Genomic DNA, 24,070 nt, shown 5'->3' with positions numbered 1-24,070 from the left:
GAACCCACAAGCAGTGAGATCATGACCCAAGCCAAACTGAGCCACCAAGGAGTCCCTGATTTCTGATTTTATATATAAAAATTTCCCCACTCCAACTTCCTTATAGTTCAGTATGCTCGTAACTAAGGGATTTGTAGCTGTATTGGCGTATTTAGCCTATTATCTTTCAAAATTGGTGGAGTGGGGAATGAGAACTACAAACTTCAGGAGGCTATCATTTTTGATTTGGTGTAACTTCAAATAGCTTTGGATAAAAGAATTTAAATATATTAAACCAGAAGATTATATTTAACCTAGTTAATATTATCAGTTCTGTTAGTTTTTCCATATATTAATTTTGTTTTATTTAACTTTTTAAGTAAACTTTGTTTATTTAAGCAATTGATAATTTCTTGAATAGCTTTCATGAAGACTTAGTTATTATTTTTTAAAAACTATTACAAATTATACAGGTAAATAAAGTAATTACATATGTTTCTCTTGTTTAGCAGTTATGGAGTCATCAGCCTTGTATAAATCTACTTCAAGCAGAAAGTTATCAAATATAGCAGCATGTTATTCACAGTATAGGAAGAAAAGCGTTTTATCTTCCAGACTATCTGAACTATCATCATTCCCAAAGTTAAATGGAAAAAAACTCCAATATCATAAAATTGTGGAGGATAATGATTACCTTCAATTTAAAAGATCAAAAAATCCTTTGCAAATAAAAAAATTCCTAAATGGGGTTGATAGCAGTGATACAGGATTCCAGGAACCATATTTAAAGGATGGGATAAACTTTAAGAAAAGTTCAGAGAAGACTGAAATTCATGACTCAAAGTCTACGCCACATAACTTGAAGAGCATTACAAGCCTCAAAAAGTCTATGGATAAAAGTGATACTTATAGTACCCCAAAACTTCAGAAGCCAGCTGTGAGAAGGCATTCCAGCCTCCTAAAACAGGTTGCATCTAAGGAAAAAATTGCAGTGAATGCTCTGGGTCAGTATCACATATGTAAGTCAAAATATAGGTTCTTGAGTTCTTGAGTCATCACAGACACAAACTGAGTTAATCAGTTATTAGACAGCTGTATGCATTTCATTTGTCAGTGCTGTTGAGTAACCGCCACTTCTGGTGTATAGGCCAATACATACAACATTGTGGTTTTGATGGTTGTACCTTTCCAGACGATTGTACTCCCTTTTTCAAATGCCTAACTTTGACCAAGAAGTTTATTCAGGGAATAATTTGACTCACTCAAGTTCCCTAGAAAGAGAGGGCCTGTTTTCTTTTCGAAATGCTTCTTTTATACTAAATATGCAAGGTATCTATGTGAAATTATTGCTCAGGTTCCATAATTTAAATATATGATATCCATATCCAGTATGAAATGATAATGCTTCAGATATTATCTCTTACGGATGTGGGACTATCCAGAGAAAATAACTACTATTATACAGTTTGGTTCCCCAAGGCTTTATGGTCTTTCTCAAAGATGAGCAAGGTTTCCCAACCAATATATGTTTTCCTTCTTCCATGGTACCTCTCTCACAGAAGTCCTGTGTATGAAACTTAATTAAATACTCCTTCCTGTAGTCCTTGGCTGAAGTTACTTAAGCTGTTTATTTTCTTGAAAGAAACTTTACCTTTTTATTGCATTTAGTATTGAAGGTAATTGCTAAAATGAGTGCTTGGTGAAATATTAGTGGTTCTTATACAGTAATACATATTTTAAACAACTTAGTTTAACAGGAAGTATGTTTTCTTAAGGAGGCACAACAGGGTTCTTCCTGATTCCTTTATTGATGCACTACTAGTACTCTGTGCCTCATTCCTATTTCTGAGTTCTTTATTTTTTTTTTCTGAGTTCTTTATATTCTAGTAAGAATTAAAACCCTGGTTAAAGGAACAATGGTGTAGTAGGCATTGAGCCAGTGGGTAGAAGAAGCCTATGGAAGAAAGTGTTTATCTAACTCACTGGTGTCCTTAAAACCAAGTCATCTACCATTACCATACTTGGTATTCTGTGTAAAGAGAAATAATTTATCTGGTATAACTTCTCAAAATAAATAGATGGTAATTGAGCATTTTTGAAATGTGACTGTCATTTGATATACATTTAAAAATATTTTTAACTTTTAATTTTATAATAATTTTTAAATCATAAGAATTACACAAGGTAAAGCCATTTCTATATACTCTTCATCTAGTTTTCCCAGGTGTTAAGATCTTGTATAACCACAGTACAATGAACTAAACCAGGAAATTGACACTGATACAATATTATTTACTTTCTGAAGACCTTATTCAATTTTTTTCAATTGGTCCATAAAGGTACTTTTCCTGGTTGAAGGTCTCATCTAGGATCACATATTACATTTAGTTGTCATGTGTCCCTTAGTCTCCTCTGATCTAGGATGGCTTCATGACCGTGACACTTTTAAAGAGTATTGACTAGTTAATTTGTATAATGTCCCTCATTTTGGGTTTTCCTTATATTTCTTCATGAATAAGTTCAGGTTATGCGTTTTTGGTGGGAATGCCACAGAAGTGATACTATGCTGATCTCAGTGAATGATATTAGGGGACTCACGATGGCCATGTGTGTCTATTGCTAAGATTTTATGACTTTGAAGATTGTGAACTGAAAGCACGGTAGACTAAAATGATGGGAAGGGGAAGAACTCTCATTGTTTGCTTGGAATCCTGGAAATTAAACTAAACACATTGTTGTTGTGATCTCTTGAACTCATTCATTATATTTTAATCAGAACCAAGCAACATTGGCTGGGCCACTGGAACAGGCTGTTCCTTCAAACAAGTAGTTTATAAATATTTATAGAACTTCAAGATTGTTTTCTGTTTGAGCTATATGGGAAATATTTAGATATAATATAAGATACAACAGAAATATGAAGAAAAATCAGTCATACGAGGTAATAATAATTAGATAAAACTTGATTTCTAATTACTAAAGATTTTGGGTGCTAATTATTGCTTACGATACATAAATTCTGTTGCTGAATAGTCTTCTACATTTTGTATGTTTAGAAAACATCTATGAAGCTATCAATAAACTCCAAGAAAATTACATTACTATAGAAGAACTTCAGTCCATTTTGCCTTCAGTGGGAATTACTTTATCAGACAAAGAGTTCAAAAAGATTGTGTCAGACACTACTCAAAATGGTGAGACTGATAACACCAGACTTTTTGAAAAAATTAGGTACTTTTATGGGATAGTATTAAATGATGGAGTAAGTTCTCAACTAGGAATGGAACAGAATGGGCCATGCTGAAGAAGATTCTAAAAGAACAAATATAAAAAATGGAAAGTGGAAAAAAATTCCTGGAAAATCTGACCTAATGGATTGGTTTGGAGGGACTAGGCCTTTTGTATCTCAGAATTGTTTATGTAACACTCTATCACTATCCCTAGCTATGCCCTCTAGTCTGGGACAGGTACTGGGGAAGGCTGATCCAGTTGTAGGGAGGTTCAGGCAATAAGAGCACAAAATCCAGGGGCTACAAAAATCTCTAAGCAAATAGTCTGAAGTTCCAAGAAGAAATAATTGGAGATTCTAAACTGGAAAGGAAGTGCTACAGCTAGGAATTTAGGGCTAGTGTATTTAAACAATCAAGGCAGGTGATTATCACCTAGATATTAAATGATATATCCCAGTCACCAGCCTAAATTCAAGGCAGATTTTAAATTTCCAGGAAGAACTTTTGTATTAGAGAAGTTGTTTTATCATTAAGTAAGAACGGTCCACATTAAGCAGAAGTTCAGTTGAGGAGAGGACAGAGGCAACATTTTAGGGGAAAGACTGACTTGGGAATATGTTAGAAATGAATTCTTAGAAGCAAATTCTTAGGAGCAAAATTTCCTAGCTAAGGCAAATAGGAAAGATTTGATTTAAAAAAAAAATCTAAGGAGTAGGTTTTACTAAAAGTATTGAACTCTTTCATGTTGCTTATCAGGATTGGTATGATCACTGTGGAGGGTTTGTATATAAAAATAGGTAGTTATTTGGATCAGTTAGTAGTGATGGGGACCCTTGGGTCTGTCAGATTTGGTCACTATTGTCAAGTGTCTTAATGGATAGCATCTTGACTGGGTTTTCATGATGGTGTGAAATAGACTTCTTAAATTTCTCATGGTCCATCTATATGGACACCTTTCCTTTTTCCTATCTCTATCAAGAATTGAGTACCTAGCTCAGCCCATTGCACTTTATAATAGATGTTTAAAAATTATTGAGTAATTATCAAAATGAAATGTACTGACCTAATTCAGAAAGACTCATCTAAGGAGACAGGATATGGAAGGAGAAATGGAATGATGATGAAGTGAAGAAGTAATTTTTTCATAGTTGTATGAAGCTATGAATTTACCATTTATGTGAAAATATAATAGAATGCATAACCTAAACTCTTTATTTTACAGAAAATGGAATGGTGAAGTTAGATGACTTTATGAGTACTCTCTCCAGGGAGCAAAGTCTTCCTGAATATGATGGTAGGTAGGAAATTTATTCTAAAATGGTTTGGAGGAAAGAAGTGGTTAGGTTGAAAAGAGGTTCAATTGAGCTGAGTTTGCTTTTTGGGTAGATATTTCACAGTCCTGAAATTCTCAGGCAAGCCATAAAACTTGATGTATTAGGGTAGTGATAGCTAACTTGCTTACCTCACAGAATGGTTATGTGGATTTTAAAAACTGTAAAGTTCTACATAAATGTAATAATAAGGTAATGAGGAAATCAAATAGGTGATTAGCCCCATTATTAGCAATTGATGGGTGATTTGATTTTTAATTTTTTTATAAGGAACTTGTTTGAATGAAATACTGGTTTTGTTTGCTTTGTTTTAGAACATTTCTAAAAAAGAGTCCTAATGAGCCATAATTTACATTTATTAAATTCACTCACGCACAAATAATTTTTATTTAATGTATAGAGTCATACAATCATATGATACATTTTTAAAAAAATTTTGCTTTGCAATGGTTTTGCATTTTTGTGCAAATAAATATTTTCCAGCAATATTAAAATGAGAAATGAAAGATAGTAAGCCTTGCTGTTTTTATTTCCTTTTGTTTATTCATATGCTAAAAAGGAAAGATAAGCTTTTTGTGTTTTCCCAAAAGATTTCTCAGATAGAGAAAAATTAATCCAAAGGAAGACATTTTTCTCTTATACTTACATGAAGTCTCATGTTAAAAACTACATTATTGGGGTGCCCACGTGGCTCAGTCAGTTAAGTGTTCGACTCTTGGTTTCGGCTCCATTCATGATCTCACAGTTTGTGAGTTCAAGCCTTGTGTCGGGCAACAGAGCCTGCTTGCGATTCTCTCTCTCTCTCTCTCTCTCTCTCTCTCCCCCCCATCCCCTTGCTTTCTCTCTCTCAAAATAAAGAAATAAAATTTTTGAAAAAGCTACATTATAAATTGTCACTTATGATGAGTTGCTTAAGATGTTTTCTTAAACATGCTATTAGCAAATCAATTTCTTGAATGCTTTACCTTGTAATCATTCATTCACGAACTCAGTCACTGTTTCATTGCCCTTTTGTGAGGTAGTGTCTTGGTTGTAGCCAACTCTTCCCTTCCATTTCCCCCATTATACTATTTTAAACTATTTTAAACTTTTAAAAACTATTTTAAAGTTTTATTTATTTAAATAATCTCTACACCCCACATGTGGCTCAGATTCACAACCCCAGTTGTCGCATGCTTTTCTGACTGAGCCAGCCAGGCGCCTCTAAAATTTATGTTTAATTGTGGTATCTAACACATAACATGAAATTTGCCATACTGTTTTTCAGTACTATTAAAGATTCCGGTAATTCTTTTCATATATAACATTTCTCAAGTTACTTTCTATGTTTGTTTATTTAGTATTAGGACTAAAATTCATCTTACTATTGGTATTTTCTTTTTGACTTATATTTAATACTCATTAGCATACTGCTTTATTTTCAGTGTTGACTGATGTCATTAAAGCCACTGATAAAATTAAAGATGAAAATATTGATTATGAGGATCTGAATACTTGTCTTCAGCATTTTGGAGTTTACCTTTCTAAGCCAGAATTTGAGAAGATTACAGAGTTGACTGAAGTGGATGGTACGTGTAAACTGGGTTGACACATATGAAAAGAAGGCCACTTAGCTCTTTTTTCCCTCAGAATAATGACTATTATTTTTATTAGAAAAAAAGTCCATTAAAATGGACTTGGAAAAAAATCATATTATGTCTAAGCATTTTTTAAATATATAAAATAATATACTAATTCTTTACCTACATGTCTTTTGAAAAATTGTGAGGCCAGGACAAGAATAAGGTAAGTTAAAATAAAAAAATGTTGTACACTTGTAACTAGAAGGATTTTGATTGACTTCCCTGTGTTTACTTTCTTCTTGTATGTTGAATTGCTTTTTCCTCTTATAATCATATATTTTTAGTGGTATTAGCTGATGGTTATAATTATGTTATCTCCTTATAATTTATTTTACATAAATCAGTAGTTTTCATAACAATCTAATATTTGAAGATATTGAAGAAAATATTCTTTCTCTTTAGAAACAAAAAAAGTGAATTTTAAAGAATTCATTGATACCTTGATGACTAATACAGAACGCTTCTCTGAAAAATTACGTAAGAACATCATATTTTGTATTTTATTTATTCTTTTCAAGTGTACTTACTTAGTTTGAGAGAGAGAAAAAGAGCAGGAGAGGGGCAGAGAGAGAAAATCCCAAGAAGGCTTCACACTGTCAGAGCAGAGCTTGATGCGCGGTGTGATCTCACAAACCATCAGATCATGACCTGAGCTGAAATCAAGTGTTGGACACTTAATCGACTGATCCACTCAGGCACCCCAACATATTTTGTGCTTTTAGTGGACCAACTGGTGTGACCAATTTTAGAAGAGTATAATATACTAAAAGAGGTAGTCTTACTATAGGTCATCAGGCCAACGGACACCTGGCTTCCTGCTGATATGTGTGACTTCAATCTAATGACTTCTAAATTTAAAGCAACTTTCACATGCAAATGAATTGAAAGTTTTCATAAGCTTACTGTTTATCCTCACACTTATTATAAAAAGCCATGTATATAAAATTTATTTTGGGAAGATTTAAAATATCTTCCCAGTTTGGGGAAGTGATGCCATCTAGTGACTATAGCTGAGAACTAATATGCAGAATTTCCACTTTCGTTTCTTTATATATTTTTTTCCATCTTCCAGTTTATTCAGTAATGTTTATTGAGCCATTGTTATATATGCTTTATGTTAAGCTGTCAGTCTGTTAAGATGAGAAAGACAGTCTTTGCCACTCAGAAGTTCACTGTAAAGAAATATAAGGTCATATATGTATATTTTAAATGGAGTGAAGTTATTTTAAAAACTGAAGCTAAAAGTAGCATTTTGTTATTTTGTGCTTAGTTATTGGGTAATAGTGCATTTTAAGCAACAGTTATTTTCCTTATAAGTCAATTGAATTTGCTTTCTATACAAGGGAACACAATAGATTAATTGAAGAGATTATTTACATTGCTAGTCACTTCATCCTAGGAATTTTAGTTTCACAGGGATAAAAAGATTTTGGGTTTTTTAAAAAACATTTTTTAAAATGTTTTTATTATTTTCGAGAGACAGAGAACGAGCCGGGAGGGGCAGAATGAGGGGAACACGGAATCGGAAGCAGGCTCCAGGCTCTGAGCTGTCAGCACAGAGCCCAAAGTGGGGCTCAAGCTCACAGTGAGGTCATGACCGGAGCCGAAGACCGACGCTTAACTGAGCCACTCAGGCACCCCGAGATAAAAAGTTTTATTAGCATGGAGTTGTATAGTATATGATCCTATTTGTAGCTATAGTTAAATTTCCTTTCTCATTCTTAAAAATTGCACATTTATATTCACTGCTCTTCCTTTTTTCTTTATCTGACTCCATTTCTTCACCAGACAGTCTGTTGGTTCTGTATGCATCATTTACCCCGCTACTTCGTCCTTACCCACCAGTCTCCCTGTTTTCACTTCCCTATCCACTTTAAAATCTCGGGTCTGTGTACCTCAAATATCCTACTCTTCAGTACCCTGCATTGCCCCCTGGCTGCACCTGTCTGCCAAAACTCCCAACCCTGGCTTCTCCTTGTGGCTGACAGCGTTTCTAGAGAAAATAATATAGCTCAGCAGACTGAACACTTTGAAACCTTGATCATCAATGTTTGCTGACCCTCAGCACTACCTGGGAATTATGTGATTCCTGCCACCGCCAGTTAGTTTATTTTTTACTTTCTGAAACAACTAATTAACAATCTCCATTCTCTCAAACTTCCATTCCTACTCCAACCTCAGCCCTTCTCATATTTAGCAAATAACTCGGCCTTTATAAGGAAAATAGAAGCCTGTCTCTATTTTGAGGAATATTTTCCAATATTTTAAAAGTTTTTAAGTTTTTTCTTTTCACAGTTAAGTCTTTAATTCACCTGATATTGATGTTTATGTATGGAGTGAAATTGGGATCCTGTTTAATTTTTTTTCCATAAAGACATTAGGTGTGACAGTTTTATGTTAATTCTTTGTTTGAGATTTATATATTATATAAATTGATTTGGAATCTGATGTGTACGAAGTGTTGACTGGATACACTTATATATTGCAGTATGATCACCATGATAGTGTTACCTAACAGCATTATCACATCACATAATGATCATTTCTTCTTTTGTGGTCTTTTTTTTTTTTTTTTAATATTTTTTATTTATTTCTAGGAGAGAGAGAGAGAGAGACAGCGTGAGCAGGGGAGGGTCAGAGAGAGAGGGAGTCACAGACTGACACAGGCCCCAGGCTCTGAGCTGGCAGTCAGCATGCGGGGCTCAAACCCACGAACCGTGAGATCATGACCTAAGCAAAAGTCGGACGCTTAACCGACTAGGCCACCCAGGCGCCCCTCTTCTTTTGTGGTCTTGAGAACACTAAGATTTCGTGTCTTAGAAACTTTCAAATATATAATACAGTATCGTTAACTATAATCACAATGCTGTGCATTAGATGCCCAGAACTTATTCATCTTCTAATTGTAAGTTAATACCCTTTGACCAGCATCTTCCCAGTTTCTCCACCCTTCAGCCCCTGGTAACCACCATTCTACTCCATTTCTGAGTTCTGGTTTTTTAGATGTGAACCTTATAGTATTTGTCTTTCTCTGTCTGATTTATCTTACCAAGCATAGTGCCTTTTAGGTCATGTTGTCGCTAATGTCAAGATTTCCTTCTTATAGCTGAATAATATTCCATTGTAGGCCTGGCTCTTCTTGTTTGGTCTTGTTTCCTGGCTCCTTCTTTTCTGACTGGCTTTTAAGTATTAACATGATCCCAAGATCCATTCTGAGTCCCATTCTCTAAACCTCTTACAGAATCATCTTACTGCTTTAAATAATATTGCTATTCTTTTGACTCCCCATGTATCTTATACTTAATATGTATAAAAAAGAATTCTTGCTCTCCAAGAATCTTATTCTTTCCCTAGGCTCTCTTATCTCAGTTTTTGACACTACTGTCCACCCAGCTTCTCAGTTCTCAAACCTAGGAGTTCATCAGGGCCCCAGCCTCTCATTCAATTCATCACTAAATACTCTCAGTTTTGGGGTGCCTGGCTGGTGCCAGCTGATAGAACGTACAACTTTTAATCTCTGGGTTGTAAGTTTGAGCCCCATGTCAGGTGTAGAGATTGCTTAAAAATAAAGTCTCAAACAAATTTTAAAAAATTTGTTTTTAAACTTTCAATTTTATTCTCTGAACACATCCTATGTTTGTCTACTTCTCATTATCTTCATCACTGTTACCCTTGCTGCAGCCACTGTCATCTTTTTCTCTGAACTAGCTTCCTAACTGCTTGATCTTCCAGAGAGTCCATTCTCTATACAGCAGTAGAGTGATCCTTTTACACATTTGTAATGAGATAATTTTACTCCATGTCTCATTAAATCTTTCAGACATTTTCTATTGGAATTAAAAAAAAAAAAAAAAAAAACGAATTTCTTTCCATGGTCTGTAAGTAGTAAATTGAAGAGGAAGTAAGATCCAGGGAAGAATGTAGGAGGGAGTTACAGAGCAAAAGCTATTTAATTCATGGTTTTATCAGTTGGAGTTGTTTATGAAATTCAGACTTACGTAACTCTATAGTTCAATGAAAATGACTCTATAATGGTTATTCAGCAGTAGGTCACTATAAGTTCTTGAAATATTTCAGAATCCTCAAACACTAATTTTGGTGTTAAATGCTTTATTGTGTTTTAATATTTTAAAATCGGCAATCATTTGTACTATATTTGTTATTCTTCTTAGCCATAAAAACCTTAATTCCTGACTATTCCAGATAATAGCTTAATGGTACTAACTTCTTGGACAAGGGTGTTGTAAAACTTGTATGTTATCTACTCTTCAGTATTGCCTGACACTATTGAAAACCTCCATAATCTCAGCAAAGGAAAGATGAATGTTTCTCATCTGTGGAACACTCTGTCTAACTTGAATAGTAACTTGAAAAAAAAGGAATTTCTATATGCACTGAAATTAACGACAGTGGATGGTAAGTATTCCAAATATTACAATAAAAGATATTAAGTATATGGGTCTGTTTTCTATCAACCTTTGTTTTTCCTTGTATCTTGTATTTGGTTGATATGCCAATATATACACTTAGGAAATATAAAGGAACCTCATTGTTTGGTTGTCCGACAGAAAAAAAATGTTAATATCTAATTTATTATTACTTTAAATTGATCAAATATGCATTTATTACCTTCAAGTTGTGTAATATGTTACTGGAAAATTACATATCCCAGTGAACATAGAAGGGATTGTTAGGAAATGTTAAGAGATCTATTCCAGTTTTTTATTAACATTACTTCAGATATCCATACTGTAAAATAGACCTCATGGTGGCTACCACCTCTACTAAGTTAGCAAGTAAAAAAAGATTCGAACAAAACAAAAAAATAAGTTTACAAAGAAAAACAAAGACCAAGACTACATTTTTTCTTAAGTTTTTTTTTTTAACATTTATTTATTTTTGAGAGAGACAGACCAAGACAGAGACAGAGCACAAGCAGGGGAGGGGCAGAGAGAGGGGGAGACACAGAATATGAAGCAGCTCCAGGCTCTGAGCTGTCAGCACAGAACCTGATATGGGGCTTGAACCCATAAGCTGTGAGATCATGACCTGAGCCGAAGTTGGACACTTAATCAACTGAGCCACTCTGGTGCCCCTACAATTTTTCAAATAAGACTATCACTTACTGCTGATGTTCTGCATGCAGGGGAAAGGTAGTATACAACCACAGGTGAACATTTCCACTCCTTCATATTTTTCATACCTTGAAGTTACAAATGTACTATTATACTCTTTTATGTGAAATGTTTATGCAAAACTAGCCTAGTAACAAGAGCATGCTGTCTACGGTCTTTGCCAAAGAACCGTCTTTCCTGGTGAGGATTCCCTGTCCCTTTTTCTCCATTAAGCTACTGTTTAAGTGAGGCTGGTAATCTTGAATTTGAAGTGTGTTGGCTGTTTTGTTTATCAATATATTTGAGATGAGGAGGGTTCATGAAAATAGGATACCACTTGATAATAGTGATTTTTCCCCCTCTCTTTTATTGAGAAGCTTCAGTCTCTCTCTCTCTTTTTTTTTTAATGTTTTATTTATTTCTAGGAGAGAGAGAGAGACAGCGTGAGCAGGGGAGGGTCAGAGAGAGAGGGAGTTACAGACTCTGAAACAGGCTCCAGGCTCTGAGCTGGCAGTCAGTACAGAGCCCGACGCGGGGCTTGAAGCCACGAACCGCGAGATCATGACCTAAGCGAAAGTCAGACGCTTAACCGACTAAGCCACCCAGGCGCCCCGAGAAGCTTCAGTCTCTTGATAGAGTAAGTGGAAGTTGAAGGCAGCATGCACCAGAGAAAGCATTATAGGGCATTTATTTTAGTCAGACCAATAAGGTATCATTTTATGATCTATAAAAATAACTCTTCCATCTACAAAATTACTTGTGATAATAAAGAAAACATACAGTATCCTATTCATTATTGTATACTTACAAAGCAAAAACTCAGTGTAAAATATAGGTTATTCTACTATCTAAATCCAAATATATGCATGATATTGAAAACTATATATGTACCCCATCTGTGATACTATTTCTTCTTTCAACATTGGATCTTATGTACAAAGTGATTTAATTCTTATTTTAATGCAGTGGTTTGCAAAGTTTGGAACCTTGTTATTTTTGGTTTGGTATTTATATTTGGTGCTGATAAGGCAGTAGAATCCTTTTCTTCTAAATGAAATCTTACAGAGTAACTCAATATATAACTCATAGAAGTTGAGTTTCTCTGACTAAAGTGGGGGAAATGACCACGTGAACTACTTAAGTATCTCAACAGAGCCTTAGAAACATGAGAAAGAATTTAAACATTACTGACCTAGGATATTCTTTTTTGACTATGGTATTGTTAAAAAGGAAAACGGTGGGTACCAGGATGGCTCAGCCGGTTAAGCGTCCAACTCTTGATTTCAGCTCAGGTCATGATGTCATAGTCGTGGAGTCGAGCCCTGTGTCAGACTCTGTGCGGATAGCATGGAGCCTGCTTGGGATTCTCTCTCTTCCTCCCTCTCTCTCTGCCCCTCCTCCCCTCTCTCAAAATAAGTAAATAAACTTTTAAAAAAATGTTTTTCTTGCAGAAGAAGATGAAGTACAAATAGAAGAATTTGGACAAGTGGTAAAGGATATTCATGAGGCCTCCAGGTTAAAAGGTAACTACTATATGGCTTGTGACTGTTAAATTTACTTTTATTGAATGGATGTCTTTGTGGAGGTTTTTTTTGTTTTGTTTTGTTTTAGAATTTCTAGTTCTGTGAATTTTTGGTTACCATGTTGGCATTGATCTATTTTAAAGCAGGCAAACTTGGTTTTGAGTAAAAGTTGGCAGTGTCCATGATGAAAGAAAAAAGGCTATTTCTGGAATGGGGCCTGTGTAAAGCTATTTTAAATCCCTTTTTTGTCTGTTTGTTTGTTTTGTTTTTCTTCTGGACTTTACGTAGAGTCAGCTAATGGCTTTATAATTTTTCAGATATGAATATTTTCTATATCATTTCAAGCCTCAGACTTAGGACTCTGCCCTGTGTAAAGGCTTCTATATTATAGAATTTCTTGGAAATCTTCTATTGCTTCCTTTAGTAGACATTCCTCATGTTCCTTTCTTTGGATTTTGTTAACATACATGAGTGACCATATGCATTTTGTAGCATGGGTATTTTCTACTGCTTGACTTCCATTTTTGCTTAAAAGTTAAAACCATAGAACTAAAACCAATGAAGATCATACTCATGGAGTTTGTGTGCTTTTCTATTTGGAAAATAAGTTTAAAACTTTATATCACTGGCAATTTATTTGAATAACCATTCAATTTCGTTAATAAACACTGTCAGGAAAAGAATAACAACATAGGTATATGTTTAGGGATACAGATGCAGAGTCATTTCTGGGTGTAAAGAAGTAGATAGATACTTTTCCAATTTTTAATAACTACTCTGCCCTGGTATAAAATTTCTAACATTATTGTTTCTCTTTTAGGTTAAGAAAAGCATTTAATAATTCCCTGTTGACATATACATATGTTACCTGGGCCACATAACATAATTAGCATCAATATAGTATAGTGAAATAGATTAGCTCTAGGAAACAATGCATGCAGGTAGAAAAGAACACGGGCTATGGAGTCTGATAAATGGTGCTTTGTGGTTTTTTGACTTACCAGCTGGGTAGTCTCCATAGGTCATTCCAGTTTCCTCATCTTTAAAACAAGGAAGCTAATAAAATTATTATTCTCATAGAGTTGTCAGGATCAACTGCAAAAACACATATAAAGTACATAACCTAATTATTAGACACATGTTATATACTTGGTAAATGGTAGTTAATTTTGAAATCAGAGAACAGAGTTCAGAAAGATAGAGTTCAGGACAGATAGGTTTTTATGTGGAGAAAGGAAAAAACAATTGAAATTAAACCATTGAAAAAGGAGAACCAGTGTAGTTTAGGTATCTGAATCTGGGTGTTGGTCATAATGATTGGGGGGTTGGCAGTGGAATCTGTCACCCAGTGCAATAGAAGGCCAATAATTACAGGGAAGAGTCAGGAAGAGCCACCCTAGAAGAAAAGTGTTAACAGAGCAGACCTAAAACTGCTCTCTTTAGAAAAGCCTGCTTGCAAGGTTGAGTGTCACATGAGAACTTGGCTCTCAGAATATTCCCTTCATTACTAACTAATAAGGCTGGTTCACTGTACCTGGACTTGTTGTTGATGAACTTGGAGGGACTGAGAAAATAGGCATATGGTGGATAAAGTTCTGTGCTTTTCTTCAATATACACATAGTTTTAAGGGATTATGGTCAGTATCTGATCTTATAGTTGAAGATATTAGAGGTTGGGCAGGCAATTCTAGGTAATGATGAGGCTTAAGGATAGCCATTGGTTTGGATCACTTTGGAAAGGAAATGAAGGCTTTTTGGAGTTGAGAGGTCAAGGTTATTCTTATTGTCATCAGATGATAATGGGAAATGGGGCCGCAGGAGGATTATGAGCAAGGTGACCAAGATCCTCAAAGATGGTGAAAGTGATCAGAAAGCTAATAGTTGATGGTGTCAGGAGGGTAGTGTAGGTCAATGACAGGCCTGAACCTCAGGGGAGTGATAAGTTTGATTGAAGGTAGAACTAAAATAGCCAGACAGCAAAAATTTAGGAGTGTTTCTCTGCTTCCTAGTCCTATGTGGAGCATGGTAGATGAGCAGACTCCACTTACAGTGTCTGTGCAAGGAAACCATCTTTTTAAGAACACCAAGCTTTAGTTACAATAAAGAAACAGAGCTGATAAAGGTTTTTAGATGTGGGCGAAGCTCAGATTGCCATTTGCAGTTGCCTTCCTGTGATGTTAGAGGGACAGAAAGCGAAGCAGGTTCTAAGGTACTAAGAAGCTGTGATTACTATTTGCAGCTGGTTACTGATGGCTTAATAATAATAATAATAATAATAATAATAAATAATAGTAAATGTATTGCTACTAATATGACATTTAGTGTTTGCTATATACCTAATATTGTTTTAAGTGTTTTTCATACATCATATGTTTAATCTCCATAGTAACTGTGTGAGGTAGATACTATTATTATCTTATTTTAGATATAAGACTACTAAATTTGATAGAGGAGTTAAATAGTAATAATTTGCTCGAGGTCACATAGTTTCAGGTCACAAATCCTGAAGCAGGGATTTGAATGTCTTTAACACTGCCTCCTATGAAAGGGATGGAAATGGAGCGAAATTCCAGATGCCAGGGTACAACTGAATCTCGGTAGAATTGAAAAGAAAAGGTGAATGAGTCTTTGTGATACTTGTGTTTCCTTTTTTACATTTCTCATGATTCTGAAATCTATTTCACTTCAACCAGGGTGAGTAAATTTTGTTTGCTACCATTAGAGCTCCATTTAAAAATAACTACTTTGTGTAACTGCAGTGAAAAACTCAGCCACAGGAATAATTTTGATTGTGCCAATTTTATATTAGCAACAAAGAAACATGGCAGACCAAGCATGTCATGTTGCTGGACTTAGAGTTTCCTGAGGGCCGGATTCTTCACTGAGATTTCTTATTCTTCTGTTCAAGATGGGATCATAAATCATGGACTACGCTGCCAAAAATTTTTAGTGATGGCTATTGTTGTTTTTTAAATCAAAGGTTAGTTCAATTACCAAATTACTTTTTTTGGTTTCTAGAGATACAAGACATTGTCTTAGTTCTTGATGGGCTTGAAGGTGACATGATACCTGGGAAGAACTTGGAGAGCTTTCTAGGAAATATTGGGATTAAGTCACCTGAAGAAGAGGTAGAGAAAATTCTTCATTCAGATCTTGTTTCTGGTAAGTATTTAAGTATTACTGTCCATTTTGTTTTGTTTTGTTTTGTTTTGTTTTGGGTAGGAGTACTTGAACAAAGCATGCAAGGTTTTTGTTCAAGTGAATGGGCTCCTTTGTTGAGCTAATATCTATAGGTATTTGCTTGTATTACTGTAAATGTCCTTGAAGAGGAGACTTTCTTTTACGTTCTCCTTTTACAGTTAATGAGAATACTCTTAGCAAGCAGGTAGACATTTTGTGGGAAGTGGGCTTACTATTCATTATTCGCTAAATCTAGATCATGATTTAGCGAATAATGAATAGTTTGGAAATTCCAGTTCTGTGAATAGAAAACCTAGCTTTGCCACTTTGTACCAAGTAAAGTTATTGGACTTACAACTTTTCTTAGTAGGTTAATTCCCTTACAGGTAGAATCAGAACTAGTTTATCTACAATCTTGTAAGGTTAATTGCAAGGCACGGGGTGAAAATGAATCCCAAGTATCTTGTATATAAAGTGTTTAAGAAATTGTATGCTGATTTTGACTTTCATATGAGCTTTTTAATATTATATTTTCCAGGGATTCTTGTCTATTGCTTCTCTCTTTCTTTCTTCCAGATGACAACATGGTGAATGTTAAAGACTGTATGAAGGCTTTGAAGGACACCCAGAAATTTTCCAATTTTGTTGGTAAGAGCTTTATGGTAAAACTGTTGAATGGCAAACAACACAAGATGCATTCAGAGGTCACGTAGCCAAACGCTGTATTTGGTGCTTAAATTTTCTTTGTAGTATCTGTGCCAAATGTTTGTTTCATCTATATTTGAACACTTCCAGTTATAGCAAACTTTACTACATTTTTTTTTCGTTTAAGAATTTGTATTTGAATGGAAAAGACTGGGAAAATCACAAGGTCGTGATGTTTTCCAGTAGCTAAAGTAAGAAAATTTTATTGTATGATAATGGCAGTTTTGAAACTGTTATAAAAAATTTAGTGACCAGAAGTGAAAGAGATATAAAGCACAAGGCAATGCAGTGTCATGTCACCTTCTGGAAATATCCCTGTTAAAGTGTGGTAAATATCCTTTTATCCTTTTTTATTTGAATCTATGAATATTTGTGCATTCTGAATTATTATTTAAAAAAATTTTTTAATGTTTTTTATTTATTTCTAGGAGAGAGAGAGACAGCATGAGCAGGGGAGGGTCAGAAAGAGAGGGAGTCACAGACTGAAACAGGCTCCAGGCTCTGAGCTGGCAGTCAGCACAGAGCCCGACGCGGGGCTCGAACCCACGAACCGCGAGATCATGACCTAAGCGAAAGTCGAACGCTTAACCGACTAAGCCACCCAGGTGCCCCTGAAATTATTATTTAAACATTAGGGGCACTTGGGTGTCTCAGTTGGTTAAGTGTCCAATTTTGGCTCAGATTATGATCTCATAGTTCATGAGTTTGAGCCCCACATTGAGCTCTTTGCTGTCAGCACAGAGCCCACTTCAGGTCCTCTGTTTTCCTCTCTCTCTGTCCCTGCTTATTCTCGCTCTTTCTTAAATCAATCAATCAATTAATTAAATTACCATGTCCATAATAGTCCACGACTTGCTTTTTTAAAAGAAGCTAACAGTGATGGGGCGCCTGGGTGGCTTAGTCGGTTGGGCGTCTGACTTTCACTTAGGTCATGATCTCGCAGTTCGTGGGTTTGAGCCCCGCGTCGGGCTCTGTGCTGACTGCCAGCTCAGAGCCTGGAGCCTGTTTCAGTCTGTGACTCCCTCTCTCTCTGACCCTCCCCTGCTCACGCTGTCTCTCTCTCTCCTAGAAATAAATAAAACATTAAAAAAAAAAAAAGAAGCTAACAGTGTATCTTAGATATTGTTCCATTATATCATAAACTACCTCATTCTTTTTAAAGACTGCATAATATTCCATTTTGGGGGTATACTATAATTTTATCCACAATACTTTTGGTGATATTTAGGTAATTGCCAATTTTTCACCATTCAAACATTTTGATAAAGTTCATTATATGTATGTATTGCACAAAGTTTGCCTGGGGGATAAATTCCTCAGAAGTCATACTGCTAGACCAAAATATATGCCAATATGAGATGTTAACAGCTACCACTTAATTATCCTCTGAAAGGGTTGTAAAAATTCACACTTTTATCAATAATGGATATTTATCGAATATTCTGCTGGTGAAAGAATTTTATTATTGCTTTAATATGCATGTCTTTAATGACTAGTAAGGTAAAACATAGTTTTCATATGATTATTGAATGTGCTTTGTTTATATTTTAATTAGATTGTCTTTTTCTTATGAATTTATAAATATCTCTTTAGATATAAGGGACATTCATGTTCTGTCTCATCTATTGCCATTTTTTTTTCTAGTTTATTATTCATCTTTGACTTCGATTTTGGTGGATTACTTTTTTCCATCTTCTGTCTTATGTTGTCAGTTTTGGTAATTTTTATTCTCCTACGAAATTTATTTTATTCAGGTGTTTTTTGGGAATATTAGTACAATCCAATGCAGTGATATTTCTTATGGTTTTTTGTATCTGGTTATTTTCTAATTCTTAAATTTGTACATATATTTGTATGTGTGTATGTGTATATCTATATTCATATATATATATATCTGTTTATTTACTAGCAGATCTTTTAATTATCTCTCTTTTTAAAGCTCTACCTTTTAGATTTATCTTTAGTGTTTCTATTTATAGTTTAAAAATTCTGCTTTTATCTTTGCAAAGTTCTCTCTATTGTTCCCTTATGCCCATTTTTATAGTTTTTCTAAGTTGTTTAAATTATTATCATACTTTTTTTTCTTACTGAGAAATAAATGTTTAAGACTATCAATTTTCATTTCAGTAAGACTTTGATTTGTCTAACAGTCTTTGTTTATTATCGTTATTTTCTAAGTATTTTCAGTTGTATTTTGATTTCCTCCTTGATGTAAGAGTTCCTTAAGAGGAAACTTTTTTATTTATTAAAAAAATATTTTTAACATTTATTTATTTTTGAGAGAGAGTCAGAGATACAGCATGAGTGGGGGCGGAGTGGGGAGAAAGAGAGACACAGAATCTGAAGGAGGCTCCAGGCTTTGAGCTGTCAGCAAAGAGCCAGATGCGGGGCTCAAACTCACAGACCATGAGATCATGACCTGAGCCAAAGTCTGGTACTCAACCAACTGAGCCACCCAGGCACCCTTAAGAGAAAACTTTAAATTTTAAAGCAATTATTTGAAAATTTTTTAAATAATTTGAATTTCATTATTGTCCTATCTTTGCTGTTTATTTTTAATTTTACTTTACTGTGATCACAGAATGAGGCCTATAGTAGAGTATTTGATTGTTCCATGTTCATTACATATGGAGTTTCTTTGATTTTTACACGTTTATTTCAAAACCACTTTGGTGGGTTTCAGGGACAGGCTAACGGTAATGTAGACTCATCCTACTGTTTGTCTTGGAAATTCTTATGATTTTTTGAAGCAACCTATTGCATAATTTTTGGGCAGCTGTGGAACTGGTCAATTATTCCACATGTTTGATGGAAATCCTGCCTTATAATTCCATTCTCAAACTTAACATTTGGACTCTTCCCTGTCAGTAGCCTTCCAGAAATGGGAGGGGAGCTCTTATATTTTCTCTCTTTCACATTGAATCATCTTTTCTCTGGACTCAGATTTCCCTTCAACCCTTCCTCACATGGCCTATTCTTGAAACTTCTTACCAATGACTAATGACTAAATCATTGAAAAATTCAGTGTATCAAATTATACTTTTACATAACTTAGCTAATTTTAAAGTAACTTACTATACATTTCTCTTAATGAATCCTGAGAGATGATTTTTTAGATATGTACTTTAGAAATGTGAATGGTTTTGTTTGTTTGTTTGTTTGTTTTAATTAAGGAGGGTCAGTCATGGATTTCCTAGCCCAGATGTTTGATGTTATTGTGCGAAACATAATAGGCTTTTCTGATTCTCTAAATTGGGTAAAGTGAGCTGACAGGGGCAAGGGGTACAGAGAAAGAAAGTAGAAAGGGAGGGTTTGGAGTTTGGGAGCAATTGTGAAGAATGGAGGGTATTTTTTATTGAAACGGTGAGTTTATTGATAGAATAACTAAAGAAACCTTGGCATACATTTTTGTTCATAAAGGAATAACCCACGCAGAACCCTAAGTTTAAACAAAACAATTTCAAGAATAAAGATAAGGGAGTATGGAAAACTATATAGTGGAAAATGGATTGTTCTATCTTTTTAAATGGCCCCATGTGGGTAGTGGCTGTCATTTTGGACGGTGCAAAACTGAAAGAGTCCATCAGTGTTACTTCTGTGTTCCAAAAATTTAGATCCATGGACTGAATTACATGTTGCATGGATATTCTCTGTGTTTGTAGCATTGAAAGACATCATCGATACCTTGGATCATATGGAAGACAGTGATCAGTCTGACAAGGACAGGTATGCAGATGTACTTGGAAACACCAGTAGAAGTTATTTCACTGATGACCGTCTTCGAGAAGTGCTAGATGATTCCTTGCTTGACGGTGAGTTGATTGAACAAACAACTAGCAACTTGTAATAAAAATTTCTTCTAAAATTGTGTCCAAGGTTTTATAATATTTTACCAAATACGAATTAAATCTTAATACTTAGTTCCTAGATAGTATTGTAAATGTATTGAAATGCAATTTACTACAGATCAGATTTAGAGATATGCCTTATATTCTATATCCACAGATATTTAGTTATTACAATATCAAATTCCTGGATGATCTCCTGGACTGGATTGTAAAGTTGGTCTGAAAGTATTTATATATATTGTTTTATGGCTTTAAAATGCTTCTTTTTAGAGTAATTTCATTTCAAAGTTAATCCCTTTCCTTTTATGAATTTTAGAAAGGTCTTAATCGTTTTCTAGCTTTCTTTTTTTTTAGATAAAAAGCCCTTTGGAAAATACAAGTTATTGTTGAACAGTTACAACGTTGGTCTATATAACACTCTGTATAAGTGTTGAGCTGCTATTTGCTCTACTTACAAAAAATTTACCTGACCCATTCATATTCTTATCTGGGATATACCCAGATGGATTTCATCCATACTTGGAAAACCATCTCCTGCCTTTAAATTTAGCTTCGGCTAAAAAATAAGATCAGATCTGCCTTTCAGGGAACAACTAGCGATGTGCAAAGACAGTTTTGGTTGTCAAAACTGATGGGAGAGGAAGGCTGGGATCTAGTGAGTAGACACGAAGTATGCTACTAACCACCCTATAATGTATAGGACAGCACCCCCCAAATAATTACCTGGCCCCAACTGTAATTTTGCTGAAGTTGAGAAATCCTATTTTAGAGTTATCTTGTAAAATTACCAAACCTGCTATTTTGGAGTACTTTTTAATAGGTTAGTTGTTGTTTTTTTTAAATCCTGCTTAGAGCAAATTTTAAAAATTAATGTAAATATAATGTATCTTTATTCTAACCTCCTTTTGTTTCAAGGTAATACCTGCACTAGTTTTGAGTTATTCTCAACTGCTCTCTAACTGCAATATGGTCCATCTGTGCAAATGGACATATTTTAGGTCTATCACTTGTCCCTCAAATAGATCTCTGTATCAATTTGCATTTTTGTAGAAAGTGTATAGGATGAAGGGTATAACTATGCCTTGTCCAAAGGACAAGCTCCAGGATTAGATAGAAAGGTAGGCAAGCAGAACTAGAGAAGGATAATTCAGACTAATAATTAAACATTTTATTGAATATATGAGCCTGGGGATTAAGCTGCTCTCTTAGGGAAAAAGGGAGCATTTGTAACATTAGAATCTCAGCCATATTTAAGGAGCTTGGTGGAGGTTGACAAATCCATGGAGTCTAAGAAGTAAGAAGAAGATGAGTAGAGGATGTTATGCTGGGAGCTAGTGGAAGATTTTGAAAAGAAGGGAATGGTCAATGATAAATGTTACTGAGAAATGAAGTTTATAATCTATCCATTGGTTTTCTTCCAAACTGGGTAAAATCAGGATGCTATTCCTTATGGCAAATCTCTCTATTTAAATTTGCAGATTTTAGGAAAGAGGTTTTGTCTTCAAATCTGAAACTACCAACAGCAGATGGTAAGGACTTTACATATGGATACAATAAAACATTCCCTATGAGAGTTATTTTTTAGGGTCATTGCCAAGTGCCAATGGATTCCTAGTCCATTTTTCCCACTCCAGCCAGAGTAATATGATGATGTTATGTTCCCCTATTTACAACTCTTTAAACATTTTCCATTGTTGTTAAAGATCAAAATCCTGCATGTCCTAGCTTTCTAGCATGATTTTGTACCATCACCCTTGCTTTCTGTATTTTCAAGTACATTGGCTTTCTTTCATTTCCTTAGATACTTTCTTTTCCTCCAACTAACAAAGCTTTTGCATATTTTGCTCCCTGGAATATTTTTCCTGACATTCTGCCTAGTTAATGTTTACTCATCTTTCAAATGAATGACAGGGCGCCTGGGTGACTCAGTTGGTTAAGTGTCTGACTTTCGCCCAGGTCATGATCTTGCATTTTGTGAGTTAGAGCCCTGTATTGGGCTCTGTGCTGACAGCTCAGAGCCTGGAGCCTGCTTCAGATTCTGTGTCTCCCTCTCTCTCGACCCCTCCCCTGCTTGTGCTCTGTCTCTCTCTCTCTGTCTCTCAAAAATAAAATAAAATAATTTTTTTAATTTAAAAATCATTCAAATGAATGTCAATGTCCTCTAGGGAGTCTATTGTTATCTGCTAGTCTAGGTCAGCTTCTTTTCTTATGTGCTTTTATTAAACCATGTATTTTTCATAGCATTTATTATTTCATATTATAAATACCCATTCATATTTTTAAATGAGACTAGAAATGCTCAGTATATTTTACCTTAACAAGCGACAAAAATAGGGGCAACTGGCTGGTTCAGTTGGTAGAGCATGCAACTCTTGATCTCAGGGTCATGAGTTCAAGCCCCACATTGGGTGTAGAGCTTACTTAGAAAACAAGTAACAAAAATATTAGAGAATTTTAAATCATCTTAATTCATTAAGACAAAAATAATATAATTTTTTAAAAATTTTCTAATGTTTATTGAGAGAGAGAGAGAGAGTGAAAGAGAGACAGAAAAACAGAATGTGAGCAGGGGAGGGGCAGAAAGAGAGGGAAACAGAATCCCAAGCAGGCTTCAGTCTTTGAGCTGTCAGCCCAGAGCCTGTCATGGGGCTCGAACTCATGAACCACGAGATCATGATCTGAGCCTAAGCCAGACATTTAACTCACTGAGCCACCCAGATGCCCCCCAAAAATATAATTTTTCATTAAAAATTTTTTATTTGAGTACAGTGGACGTACAGTGTTATATTCGTTTCAGGTGTAGTGATTCAACTTCTGTATACATTTTGCTAATGCTCACTGTGAACATTGCTACTATCTGTCACCATACAATGCTATTACAATATCATTGACTATATTCCCTTTCCTGTGTCTTTTATTCCCATGACATAGTCATTACCTTCCTGGAAGCCTGTACCCATTTTGCCCATTGTCTCCCCTTCTCTCTGGCTACCATCAGTTTGTTCTGTATTTATAGGTGTGATTTTGCTTCTTTTTAAAATTTGTTTTTTAGATTCCACATGAGTGCAGTCATATGGTATTTGTCTTTCTCAGTCTGACATATTTCACTTAGCATAATACCCTCTAAGTCCATCCATGTTGTTGCAAATGGAAAAAAAAAATCTCATCCTTTTTCATGGTTTTGTCGTATTCTGTAATATACCACGTCTTTATTCATTCACCTATTGACAGATAGTTGAGATACTTCCATATTTTGGCTATTATAAATAATGCTGCAATAAACATAGGGGTGCATGTATCTTTTTGAGTTAGTATTTTTGTTCTCTTTGGGTAAATATCCAGTAGTGAAATTATTGGGTCAAAAAGTATTTCTATTTTTGCTTTTTGAAAAACCTTCATACTATTTTCCACATCAGCTGTACCAATTTATATGCTACCAACAGTGCACAAGAACTTCTTTTTCTTCACATCCTTGCCAGCACTTGTTATTTCTTATGTTTTTGATTTTAGCCATTCTGACATGTGTAAGGTGGTATCT

At 34.9% G+C, this 24,070-nt stretch overlaps 1 protein-coding gene across 1 annotated transcript in view; it reads left to right on the top strand.

Annotated features, from left to right (window-relative positions):
• The window catches only part of EFCAB13 (EF-hand calcium binding domain 13), a 77,757-nt gene that overhangs the window by 46,263 nt on the left and 7,424 nt on the right, over window positions 1-24,070 (top strand). Inside the window, exons 7-16 of the mRNA XM_039250661.1 lie at window positions 489-983; window positions 3,036-3,173; window positions 4,432-4,503; window positions 5,965-6,108; window positions 6,565-6,639; window positions 10,435-10,578; window positions 12,728-12,799; window positions 15,818-15,961; window positions 16,556-16,627; window positions 22,011-22,061. Of these exons, the coding sequence (XP_039106592.1) occupies window positions 489-983; window positions 3,036-3,173; window positions 4,432-4,503; window positions 5,965-6,108; window positions 6,565-6,639; window positions 10,435-10,578; window positions 12,728-12,799; window positions 15,818-15,961; window positions 16,556-16,627; window positions 22,011-22,061 (1,407 nt within the window). The remainder of the gene's footprint in view (window positions 1-488; window positions 984-3,035; window positions 3,174-4,431; window positions 4,504-5,964; window positions 6,109-6,564; window positions 6,640-10,434; window positions 10,579-12,727; window positions 12,800-15,817; window positions 15,962-16,555; window positions 16,628-22,010; window positions 22,062-24,070) is intronic.

The sequence above is a fragment of the Hyaena hyaena genome, unplaced genomic scaffold (assembly GCF_003009895.1).
Source record: "Hyaena hyaena isolate Hyena2069 unplaced genomic scaffold, ASM300989v1 scaffold_378, whole genome shotgun sequence".
Classification (NCBI taxonomy): Eukaryota; Metazoa; Chordata; class Mammalia; order Carnivora; family Hyaenidae; genus Hyaena; species Hyaena hyaena.
Note: the sequence above shows the minus strand (reverse complement) of the source record. Positions and strands in the feature narration are given on the sequence as shown.